The sequence below is a fragment of the Hemitrygon akajei genome, chromosome 6, assembly GCF_048418815.1.
Source record: "Hemitrygon akajei chromosome 6, sHemAka1.3, whole genome shotgun sequence".
Classification (NCBI taxonomy): domain Eukaryota; kingdom Metazoa; phylum Chordata; class Chondrichthyes; order Myliobatiformes; family Dasyatidae; genus Hemitrygon; species Hemitrygon akajei.
Window position 1 is genome coordinate 28,743,523 of NC_133129.1, and position 13,336 is coordinate 28,756,858.

Sequence of the window (13,336 nt, forward strand, 5' to 3'; positions counted from 1 at the left end):
CAAAAAACAGCATCACTGACTTCAGCAATCCTCAGCTATTGCACTGGATTAAAATTACAGAGTTATTCAGCACACAAGCAGGTCCTTGGGCTCACTGTGTCCATGGTGACCATCAAATACCTATGTATTCTAATCCCATTTACCAGCACAAGCTCTGCCTCTTTCAATGCCTTGTTAGTTCAGGTACTCACTAGATACTACTTGGGCATTGTTAAAGTCTCTTCCTCCACAACTTTCTCAAGTAACGCATCCGCACAGATCCCTTAACTATCGTGACTGTGGTTTGAACTTGCGACCACCTGGCAGAAGACAGAAGTCCTGTTGAATGGCATGCTATTCTGTAATGCCCTTTGCACTTCAGCCTCACATCAGATGGTGTGCCAAGCGTGTGTGTGTGTGTGTGTGTGTGTGTGTGTGTGTGTGTGTGTGTGTGTGTGTGTGTGTGTGTGTGTGTGTGTGTGTGTGTGTGTGTGTGTGTGTGTGTGTGTGTGTGTGTGTGTGTGTGTGTGTGTGTGTGTGTCCAGATAAAGCATCCAGACCTGATATGCTGACTGCAATTCCCCTTCACAGGTGTGTCATGACCCTCTGAGTCCATCCAATATTTTGTTTTCATTGGTTCACACTGACATTTAATTTCTGACTCTGTTATAATCTTGCTTTTGCAGTAGAGTAGTTTGGAAATTGAGTGCTTTGCAAAGACATTACAATTCTTCACTTAACTTGTTTTACTTGCTCTCCAGGGATTCCTGCTTCCCTCAGTTGGTGTTGGAACTCGGGTGACGCAGTCGCGTTTGTCTCCCACCGAGGTCCATTGTACATTTGGACTATCTCTGGACCAGACTCTGGGGTTGCCGTCCACAAGGATGCACACAGCTTCCTGTCGGACATCTGTCTGTTCAGGTGGCATCCCAGAAAGAAAGGGAAGGTGGTTTTTGGACACACAGATGGAAGTCTGTCCATCTTTCAGCCTGGTAAGTCCAAGCATTTACATATTAGCTTTATTTGTCACATGTACTTCAAAACATACAGTGAAATGTGTAGTTTCCACCAAATCAAATCGGTGACGGGCGGTGTCAGCACACTTCCAACTCTGACATAGTATGCCCACATCTCAATAAACCTAACCATATGTCTTTGGAATGTGGAAGGAATCTAGTGCACCCAAAGTTCAAAGTAGTGTAAATGTTATTATCAGAGTACATATAGCATATGTCACTACATACAAACCTGAGATTCATTTTTCTATGGGCCTACCCAGCAAATCTATAGAATAGTAACTATTACAGAATCAATGAAAGATCAACCAGAAGACAACAAACTGCAAATGCCAATATAAATAAATAGCAATAAATAACAAGAACATGAAATAACAAGATAAAGAGTCCTTAAAGTGAGGTCATTGTTTGTGGGAACATCTTGATGGATGGACAAGTGAGTGTAGTTATCTCCTTTTGTTCAGGAGTCTGATAGTTGAGGGGTAGTAATTGTTCCTGAACTTGGTGGTGCGGGTCCTGAGGCATTCATACCTTCTACCTGATGGCTGCAGTGAGAAAAGAGCACAACCTGGGTGGTGAGGATCTCTGATGATGGATGCTGCTTTCCTATGACAGTGTTTCATGGAGATGTGCTCAATAGTTGGAGGCTTTACCATGATGTCCTAGGCCTAAATCCAATACCTGTTGTAGTCTTTTGTGGTATTTCCCTTTTTAAGCCATTGGTACTTCCATACTAGGTTGTGATGTGGTCTCCACTGCACTTATCGAAATTTGTCAAAGTTTTTGATAACATGACAAATCTCCGCAGTCTCTGAAGGAAGTAGAGGTGCTGCCGTGCTTTCTAAGCAGTTGCAGTTACAGGCTGAGTCCAGGACAGGTCCTCTGTGGTAGTAACAATCAGGAATTTAAAGTTGGTAGCCCTCTCTACCTCTGATCCTCTGATGAGGATGATTGAAGGGGTATTATCAAGGTATAACCAAATATGGGACAGAATGTTCGAGAGAAGGGGGAAGTGTTGGGGGGAGGTGTCAATATAGGGAAATAGCGTTGTATCCAGGGTAGCCTTGGCAAAAATAATTAAAGCTAACCAATAATGATTTTCCATCTAATTGTATATTAACATGTGATCAAAACTATTCTAAAATTGTCTTAACTCACGTAAATGTAAGATTTCCTGTGATTAATGTTATAAATTGTGTAGAATTGTAAGTTGGGGCGGGATGCCCAGACTATCTCCTTGATCAGTCTGTAATTCTCCCATAGCATGCTATGAATTAAAAGTGAAGTTTGACGAAGTATCGCTTGTTTTATGCTTTTATTGAATTCGTGGTACCTTGCGCTATTGCATTGGGTCGATCCGTCTTTGACACATACAGGGAAAATCTCTGTCAGCTGGGACAGATGGAATGGGGAGGAAGTGTTAAGGTCAGCTTGGTTCAGGCAGGGAGATGGTGTTACATTCAGAGAAAATATAAGGTTCTGAACCCTTTTGTATTTGTTCAGCCACTAAAGAATGATTGGCTGTGGGAGGACTAATGATTGCTCAAACCTCTCAAATATTGGAAGGCCTAGATAGAGTAGACATGGAGAGGATGTTTCCTATAGTGGGAGTGTCTAAGATCAGAGAGCACAGCCCTAGAATAGAAGAACAGAGTTGGTTGTGGAGGTCAACTCATATGGTTATTTAAAGGGAAAGTTGATAAGTTTTTGAGTAGTAAGGGCGTGAAATGTTATGGGGAGAAGGCAGGAGAATGGAGTTGAGAAGAATAATAAATCAACCATGATTGAATGGTGGAGCAGAGTCTATGAGCCTAATTCTGCTCCTATGTTTTATGGTCTCATGGTTCTAAAAGCAAGATAGAAGGTGGGGAACCTTAAGCCATTTAGTTTAATACCAGCCAAAAGATGCTGGAGTCAATAATCAAACAAAATAACAACACCTTTGGAAAAGCCAAATATAATCGAATATAATCACATTTAGTCAAAATAGTTTGAAACTCGTTTGATGAACACATGTGGATCTACTGATTCTGGAAATCTTGAGTAACACGTACAAATTGCTGGAGGAACTCTGGGGATCAGGCAGTATCTCAGGACCGATGAAAGGTCTTGGCACTTTATTCCTCTTCATTGATGCTGCCTGACCTGCTGAGTTCATCCAGTATTTTGTGAGTGTTACTTTGGATTTCCAGCATCTGCAGAATCTCTTGAGTTTAAGAATCATCGCTGCTCTGCTTTGGAAATACTAAAATTTAAGGTACTGTGTGGAGCTCTTTCGATAAATCATTTATAATGATAAGTTAAAGGGCTTTGGCTACTTAACAAAATAGAGTCTTTTATGTTTCAGAATTTGATTGAATTCTTTGAAGGTATGATATGGATCGTTGACAGAAGGAGACCTGTAGATGTACTTAGATTATCAAAAGACACTCAACAAGGTGTTACATGAGAGACTGGTACACAAATTAAGAGTCCAAGGTGTCAGAGGAGTGCTTGAGTATGGATTTAAAACTGGCTTTCTCTGAGCAAATCAAGAATTGCAATAAACAAGTTGTTTTCAAGCTGGTGGGACATTACTAACAGAGCACCTCTAGGGATTGATTCTTGGCCCTCAATTGTTGCTGCTCATGGCCAAGTGGAAAGAACAGAATATAAGGTTTCCAAGTTTGATACAAAAATACTGTAGATGGTGGGGCATGTTGTGATGAGGAATCTGTGACTCTGCAATGGGATATAGATTGAGTTATTGGGCGAAAATATGGCAAATGGATTTTATCATGGGACGGTGTGAAGTGGTGCACTGTGATAAGAGGAATCAAAAGGCAAATTATTTTCCCAATGAAGAGAGACTGCGAATGAGTGAAGCTCAGAGATATCTAGGTGTTTTAATGCACAAATCGCAAAATGTTAGAAAGCAGGGCGAAAACAAATGGCATGTTGGCCTTTATTGCAAAGAGATTCACCACGTTGATCTCTGCAACAAGAATGCTGTCCAGTCAAGAGAAGCTAGTCAGTCTGGACCTATATCCTTTGGATTTTAGAAGAACAAGGTATGATTTTGCTCAAATATATAAGATTCAAAGGGGGATCGATAGGTAGATGTGGAGATGCTCCCAACAGTGGAAGTGTCATGAACAAAGGGACCTGGCTACAAAATAAGGGGCAGTCATTTAAAACTGAGGTGCTCAGAAATTTATTCTCCCAGAGGATGACAAACCTCTAAAATTCTCTGCCCCTGAGGTGAGAGATATATTTAAGGTGAGACAGACAAATATTTGAAAGAGCGACTAATCGAGGGTTAGGCACAGAAGGGGAGTTGGGGCCAGCATACATCAGCCATGGCAATTTTGAACAGTATGGCAGGCTTGAGACTACTAGTGGTCCTTTTTTTTTGTGATATACTTGTGTGAAGATGGGAAGCCAAGTTGAGTTCTCTGATGGTGAGAGTAGATAGAAGGTCTTTGCGTTAACAGAAATTTAAAGTCAAAAAAACAGAAAGCTCAGAGAAAAACAGGAAGAATATGAATTAGTTGGGTAGTGGTCAAGAGTGGCAGTGTAGAGCAATTTATTCAGTTCCCCACCTTCACTCTTGCTTTGTTGTCTTGACAAAAGGATAGATGTATTTGATGGACCGAGTGGCCTCCTCTGCCATGATTCTGTGTGGAGGATGTCTTTACTAATCAGTCTTACACAAATGGGACAGCTCAGTGAGAAAAAAAGATTGAGTATACTTTTTCTCCATTCAGGTACCAAGAATCAGAAACACGTGCTGAGGCCGGAATCGCTGGAGGGGACAGATGAAGAGGATCCAATCACAGCTTTGGAGTGGGATCCGCTCTCCACTGATTATCTGCTAGTGGCCAATCTACACAATGGAATCCGCCTGGTGGACTCAGAGTCACTGTCCTGCATAACCACCTTCAGTTTTCCCAGTGCAGCTGCTTCTGTGCAGTGTTTGGCCTGGGTTCCCAGTGCTCCTGGAATGTTTATCACTGGAGGTAGGAATACAATTGTTAACGATGAAAAACTCCTGAAAATACCATTTTCTTTATCTGGTGTTCAAAGGATCTAAAAGAGACAAGGGTTTCAGCCCAAGATGTTGACTGTACTCTTTTCCTAGATGCTGCCTCGCCTGCTGAGTTCCTCCAGCATTTTGCGTGTGTTGCTCAGATTTCCAGCATCTGCAGATTTTCTCTTGGTTGTGATTGGATCATTTTTCCTGAAAGTGGTTTTGCAGGTAGATAGGGTGGTGTAGAGGACTTTAGGTATGCTGGCCATCGTCACACAAGGCACTAAATACGAAATTTGGGATGTTGTGTTGCAGTTGTACTGGGCATTGGTGAGGCCACATTGGGAATGTTGTGTTCAATTTTGGTGACCCGGGTGTAGGAAAGATGCTGTTAAGCTGGAAAGTGCAGAGGAGATTTACAATGAAGTTGCCAGTGATGTGGTGACTAAGTTACAATACGAGAGAGGTTGCGTAGGCTGGGTCTTTTTGGAGTGTAGGAGAATAAGTAGTTATCTTATGGAGACTTAATTGAGAAGTGTATGCAAGACTAGCATTGAAGAGCATTGGTACCTAATGGAATTATGATTCTGCTGGGATTGGTATGGTGAGAGCATGGAGAAGATTGACAAGGATGAGTCAATGAAAGACCGCTCAACTAGAACCCAACCAGAGTGCAAAAGACAGCAAACTCTGCACGTGCAAAAGAAGAGCCAATCTTGAATTTTGATGTGTACAGCAGTGCTTTGGTTTCATGAACATTGGTTCATGGTGGGGGGAAATGAAAGGGAAGGAATGCAAAGGTTAAAGTTCATAAGTGAATGGACTGAATTAGGACAGAGTCATGTGTTGTTACAGGGATGACTTGCAGAGAATGTGCAGCCAGATTTTCAGTTGGCAAGAGGTAGGTTTGGTGGACAGTATCAAAAGGCAGGACGTGCACTTTTTAAATTGTTTTGCCAATCATGGTTTAGGCTCTATTGGAGTAAGTGTTTGCATAAACACTCAGAAAATGCTGGAGGAACTCAGCGGCTCAGGCAGCATCTAATGAAGAAAATGAACAGTCGACATTTTGGGCTCAGACCCTCAACCGGGACTGGCAAGCTTACAGCAGAACTCACTCAGCCTACTTAATTATGTAGATGCTTTACTCTGTAAACAATAATTCAGCTGTGCTCCCTAGGTAATAAGCTCACATTAATTGCTTTAGTGGGTAGAACATTTTATTTATTTTCAGAGATACAGCATGGTGACAGGCTCTTCCAGCCCAATGAGCCCCTACCACCAAATTACACCCGTGTGACCAACGTATCTACTAACCCATATGTCTTTGGAATGTGGTAGGAAACTGGAGCACCTGGAGGAAATCCATGTGCTCACAAAGAGGATGTGTAAAACCCTCAAAGACAATGGTGGGAATTGAAACCATGTCACTGGCACTATAATAGCGTTATGATAAACACCATGCTACCATGCCAAAGATTGTGGTTTATATCCAGCTCTAGAAAGGACAAATACCTAGGCTGACATGTAGACCACCAAAGGAGAGCAATGTGGTCTTTCAGAGTAGGGCATTAAACTGAACATGGCTTGCTTTCTTTAACTATCATGCAGTAGATACCCCGGTCAGTTTGAAGTCCAACACAGACTTTCTTCCTGATATCCTGGTCACTATTTCGAGCTCAGTCAATATCCCTGGAAAGCAGGCGATATCATTAACATTTGTTGGATCTCGTTGTGCCACAGTGACTGCAGTCCAAAGGGTGTTCTTTTGAACGTAAAATAATTTGGAGCACCTTGAGATGCTAGATGCCTTTTATACACTGAAATCCTACCTTTCCCCTCACCTTGTTTCGCCTGTCACCTGCCAGCTTGTACGTCTTCCCTCCGCCTACTATATTTGACTTTGGTTCAGCATTCAACACAATCATTCCTCAGAAACTGATTGGAAAGCTGAGCCTACTGGGCCTGAACACCTCCCTCTGCAACTGGATCCTAGACTTCCTGACTGGGAGACCTCAGTCAGTCCGGATTGGGAGCAGCACCTCCAACACCATTACACTGAGCAGGGGGGCCCCCCAGGGCTGTGTGCTCAGTCCACTGCTGTTCACTCTGCTGACCCATGACTGTGCTGAAACACACAGCTCGAACCACATTATCAAGTTCGCCAATGACACGACCGTGATGGGTCTCATCAGCAAGAACGATGAATCAGCTTACAGAGGGGAGGTGCAGTGGCTAACGGACTGGTGCAGAGCCAACAATCTGTCTCTGAATGTGAACAAAACAAAAGAAATGGTTGTTGATTTCAGGAGGGCATGGAGCGACCACTCCCCGCTGAACATCAATGGCTCCTCGGTAGAGATCGTTAAGAGCACCAAATTTCTCGGGGTTCACCTGGTCCCTCAACACCAGCTCCATAGCAAAGAAAGCCCAGGACCGTCTCTACCTTCTGCAAAGGCTGAGGAAAGTCCATCTCCCAATCCCCATCCTCATCACATTTTACAGAGGTTGTATTGAGAGTATCCTGAGCAGCTGCATCACTGCCTGGTTTGGAAACTGCACTATCTCGGATCGCAAGACCCTGCAGCGGATAGTGAGGTCAGCTGAGAAGATCATCGGGGTCTCTTCCCGCCATTATGGACATTTACACTACACGCTGCATCCGATAAGCAAACAGCATTATGAAGGACCCCACGCACCTCTTATACAAACACTTCTCCCTCCTGCCTTCTGGGAAAAGGCACCGAAGCATTCAGGCTCTCACGATCAGACTATGTAACAGTTTCTTCCCCCAAGCTATCAGACTCCTCAATACCCAGAGCCTTGACTGACACCTTGCTGCCCTACTGTCCTGTTTACTATTTATTGTAATGCCTGCACTGTTTTGTGCACTTTATGCAGTCCTGGGTAGGTCTGTAGTCTAGTGTAGTTCTTTTCTGTGTTGTTTTTTACGTAGTTCAGTCTAGTTTTTGTACTGTGTCATCTAACACCATGGTCCTGAAAAAACGTTGTGTCATTTTTACTATAAACTGTACCAGCAGTTATGGTCGAAATAAGAATAAAAGTGACTTGACTTGATTTGGCGAAATGGAGTCGGAAATCAGCTCACGTGTTGCCCTGCAGCTTTCTCGCCATGAGGTTCGTGTACGCTGCCTCTGCCTTCAGGAATCCTCTCGGAGAATGCAGAGCGATGCGACACACTAGCAATCTCCAAACAACAAATCACAGGCTCCAGCAGTTTCAGAATCGCTTTCAAGATGAAAAACAAATGTAAAAGGCGTAAAAGAAGTGAAGTATATGGTTTCACGATCTATCCGGAAGATGTCGGCTGAAGGAGCGTTGTACGCAGGTGCCACCTTGGCCAGAAGTTCAAAATGCATTTATTATCAAAGTATATATATTGCACAAACATGAGATTCATCTGCTTATAGGTTGCCACAAACAAAGAAGCTCAAAAGGGCTCATTAAAAAAACCTAATGTGCAGAAAAGAAATACAAATCATGCAAACAACAAAAGTAAGCAAATGAGGTTTTATGAAAGACATGCAGCTGGAGCAGGTCAAAGCCTCTGTGCAGTGCAGAACTCCCTTCCTTTCCACTTTCGGCTCACAACGTTGATGGCTTATCACCCTACATAGATGCAGTCTGACATGCTGAGTCCCTGTAGCATTCTTGTTTGTTGTTACTGGCATCCATTTTAATCCAATATCTTTTTTCCCAGAAAATGGGAACCGTAAAATAGAGGGCATAGTTTTAAGATAAGAGGGGAAGGATTAAGAAAAGCCCTGAAGGGAAATGTTTTTATAGAGACAGCAGTATGTAAATTGAATGAGTTGCCAGAGGAGGTAGATGAGGCACGTACAGTAACAGGAGTTAAGAAGTGTTTGGACAAGTACATGGATAAGAAAGGTTCAGAGTGATATGGGCCAAATAGATCATTTCCACTCTATATTACTCTATGACTCTATCTGAAATCACCACAGTCTGATCTGATCTGGCTGCACCCAGTACATTTTGGCCATGTCTACATGGAGTCAGACTCCAGCTTGTTTAGCTGGTGGTTTAAAACTCTTGACAGTAACGAGGAGCTTTTTGTACTGTTCATTGGCAACTGTCTCTCTCTGATCATTAGATTCCCAAGTCGGGGTCCTGCGAATATGGAATGTCTCAAGAACGACACCAATAGATAACTTCAAGCTGAAGAAAACAGGGTTTCATGCTTTACACGTACTGAATTCCTCACCAAAGAAAAAATGTAAGTAACAATTTAAAAGAATGTATTATGGTTTCCAGTAAGTTTCAGGGTGTTGAGGAAAATTAATGATGTTTAGCACAGTCCAAAATATTACAGCTCATGATATTACAGGAAAGATGCAAGGATAGATAGAAGATTGGCAGACTGGCAGAAGGTAAAGAGTGGGAATAAAGGGGGATTCTCCTGGTTGACCCCCAGAGACTAGTGGGGTAGGATTTGCAACTTTTCATGATGACAGAATTGATGGCTTTGTGGCCAAGTTTGCAGACAATACCAAGATAGGTGGAGGGGCAGGTAGTGTTGAGGAAGCAGGGAAACTATCATAGGAAAGGCAGATGATAGTGCTGAAGACGAGGTAGCTGGTTTACTAACAGAGGCAATGTGTAGTGAGGAGATGCTGTTGATTGGGCAAAACTGCAGTCAGCAGGATATGTTGCAACGTAAAAGCAAGACAACATTGAAAAGGGTGAATACAGGACTTGAAGTGTTATATTTGAATGCATGCAGTATATGGAATAAACTAGCAGCAAAGTTGCAGATTGGCAGTTGTGATGTTGTAGGCATCACTGAATTGTGGCTGAAAGAATATTGTAACTGGGAACTTCATCAAGAATAACATCAAGATGGCGGCGCGACGACGCAGGGCGCAGCGGCCACTCCAGTAAGGAATATCCGTTATCTGTAAGTAGGGGCCGTGCACAATCCTGATTTGATTGAGACGGATGTGTGAAGCACGGAGGAACATCTGGCGAAACTTCTGACATGCCTGTGCTGCTGACGCTGCTACTGAGCGATCGGAGAGATCTCCAGAGAGGAAGGCCCCGAATCCTCGGCTTTGCCTGTTGCTTGGTGGCCGGAGCCGGGGTTGAAGCACTCGGCAGAGATGGTGCTCGGTGCTCGGTGTCGGAGGGCTGGTCGGAGGCACGAAGTTGTCGGAAGTTTTCGGACGGACTCACAGTTGGCTGTGCTCGGGTGCTTCCAGAGGCTGCATCGGGAAGTTTTGCCACGTTGGAGGTTTCTTCCTTCTGCCATCTGCGTGAGATGATGGGCTATCTGGGACTTTGAGACTTTTTTTTTACCGTGCCCATGGTCTGCTCTTATCAAATTATGGTATTGCTTTGCACTGTTGTAACTGTATGTTATAATTATGTGGTTTTTTTGGTCAGTTAGTCTTGGTCTGTCTTGTGTTTATGTGATATCATACTGGAGGAACATTGAATTTCCCCTTGGGGATGAATAAAGTATCTATCTATCTATCTATCTATCTAATGTCCAAGGATACACATTGTATTGAATGGACAGGCAGGCGGGAAGAGGGGATGGCATTGCTATTTTAGTACAAAATGAAATCAAATCATTAGAAAGAGGTGACATAGGGGCAGAAGGTGTTGATTCATGTTGGGATAGAGCTAAGGAACTGCAAGGGTGAAAAGACCCTGATGGGAATTGTATACAGACCCCCAAACAGTAGTAAAGATGCAGTGTACAAATTACAACAGCAGTTAGAAAATGTGTGCCAAAAGGGCAATGTTGCAATAGTCATAGGGGATTTCAATATGCAAGAAGATTGAGAAACTCAGATTTGTGCTGGATTCCTGGATGGGGAATTTCAAGAGTGTCAATGAGATGGCTTTATAGAGCAACTCGTGGTTGAATCCACTGGAGGATCAGCTATTCTGGATTGGGTGTTGTGCAATGAAACAGAATTGATTAAAGAGCTTATGGTAAAAGAAACCTTAGGGTTAAGTGATCATAATACAATCGAATTCACCCTGAAATTTGAGAAGGAGAAGCTGAAGTCAGATGTATCAGTATTACAGTGGAGTAAAGAGAATTACAGAGGCACGAGAGGCAAGTTGGCCAGAATCGATTGGAAAAGAACACTGGCAGGGATGACGGCAGAGCAGCAATGGCTGGAATTTCAGGAAGCAATTTGGAAGGCACGGGATATATACATCACAAAAAGGAAGAAGTGTTCTAAAATAAAGACAACAGAACTGTAGCTAATGAGAGAAGTCAAAGCCAACATAAAAGCCAAAGAGAGGGTATATAATAGAGAAAAAATTAGTAGGAAGTTAGGGGATTGGGAAGATTTTAAATTCTAACAGAAGGCAACTAAACAGTCATTAGGAAAGTAAAGGTGGAGTACGAAAGTAAGCTGGTCAATACTAGTAAAGAGGATACCAATAGTTTCTTCAGGTACATAAAGTGTAAAAGAGAGGTGAGAGTGGGTATTGGACTGCTAGAGAATGATGTTGGAGAGGTAGCAATGGGGGAACAATGAAATGGCAGATGAACTTTTGCATCTGTCTTCACTGCAGAAGGTATAATCAGTATGGTGGATGTTCCATTTGTCAGGGGTCATGAAATGTGTGGTTAACATAACTGGAGAGAAGGTTCTTGGGAAGCTGAAAGGTCTGAAGGTAGGTATGTTACTTGGACCAGATGGCATTCACCCCAGGGTTCTGAAAGAGGTGGCTGAAGACATTGTGGAGCCATTAGTAATGATCTTTTAAGAATCACTAGATTCTGCAATGGTTCCAAAAGACTGGAAAATTGCAAATGTCACTCCACTCTTCAAGAAGGGAGTGAGGCCAGTTAGTCTGACCTCAGTGGTTGGAAAGATGTTGGAGTCGATAATTAAGGATGACGTCTTGGTATTTAGAGACACATGATAAAAAAGGCCATAGTCAGCATGGTTTCTTCAAGGGAAAATCTCTCCTAATAAATCTGTTGGAATTCTTTGAAGAAATAACAAGCAGGATAGACAAAGGAGAATTGGCTGATGCTGTGTAGTTGGATTTTCAAAAGGCCTATGACAGCCTGCCACACGTGAGGTTGCTTAACAAGCTATGAGCCCAAGGTATTACAGGTAAGACCCTAGTGTGGATAAAGTATTGACTGATTGGCAGGAGGCAATGTGTGTGAATAAAGGGAGTCTTTTCTGGTTGTCTGCAGGTGTCTAGTGGTGTTCCACAGAGATCTGTTTTGAGACCGATTCTTTTTATGTTATATGTCACTGATTTGGATAATGGAATTGATGGCTTTGTTGCAAAATTTGCTTATGATATGAAGATAGGTGGTGGGGCAGGTAGTTTTGAAAGGAAATGAAGAGGCTACAGAAGGATTTAGATAGATTAAGAGAATAGACAAAGAAATGGCAGATGGAATATAGTGTCAGGAATTATTTGGCCATGCACTGATAGAAGAAATTATAGGATTGACTATTTTCTAAATGGAGAGAAAATACAAAAAGCTGACGTGCAAAGGGACCTTGTGCAGGATTCCCTGAAGGTTAATTTGCAAGTTGAGTCAAAGATTCAAATGCAATGTTAACATTCATTTCAAGAGAACTAGAGTATAAAAGCAAGGATTTAATGTTGAATTTTATAAAACACTGGTGAAGCCTCACTTGGTGTATTGTGAGCAGGTTTGAGTCCCTCATCTTAGAAAAGATGTGCTGAAAATGGAGAAGGTTCAAGAGAGGTTCACAAAAATGACTCCAGGTGTAAACAGCTTGCCATATAAAGTACGTTTTTTCTGGCTCTGGGCCTGTGTTCACTAGAATTCAGAAGAATGAATGGTAACCTCATTGAAACCTATCAAATCATGAAAGGCCTTGATAGAGTGGACATGGAGAGGATCTCTCCCATGGTGGGAGATTCTAAGACCGGAGGACACAGCCTCAGAATAGAGGGGCATCCTTTTAGAACAGTGATGAGGAGGAAGTTCCTTAGCCAGAGAATGGTGAATCTGGAATTCTTTGCCACAGGAGGCCATGGCTTTATGTGTATTTAAGGCAAAGATTGATAGATTTTTGATTGTTCATTATATGAAGGGATACGGGGAGAAAGCAGGAGATTGGTGCTCAGAGGAAAATTGGAACAGCCATGATGAAATGGCAGAGCAGACGTGATGGGGCAAATGGCCTAATTCTGCTCCTAAATCTTATGGTCTTATGGAATCCGCAGTAGGAATTGGTCAGATTAGGAGGATAGACGAAGAAGTGGCAGATGGAATACAATATAGGGATGTGTATGATCATGCACTTTGGTAGAAGGAATCAAGGCATAGATT

The 13,336-nt window shown here is 42.7% G+C and overlaps 1 protein-coding gene across 1 annotated transcript in view; it reads left to right on the plus strand.

Moving 5' to 3' along the window:
• Positions 1 to 13,336, plus strand: part of wdr17 (WD repeat domain 17) — a 169,303-nt gene that overhangs the window by 39,300 nt on the left and 116,667 nt on the right. The window contains exons 7-9 of the mRNA XM_073048033.1: positions 741 to 971; positions 4,742 to 4,993; positions 9,137 to 9,259. Coding sequence (XP_072904134.1) covers positions 741 to 971; positions 4,742 to 4,993; positions 9,137 to 9,259 — 606 coding nt within the window. The remainder of the gene's footprint in view (positions 1 to 740; positions 972 to 4,741; positions 4,994 to 9,136; positions 9,260 to 13,336) is intronic.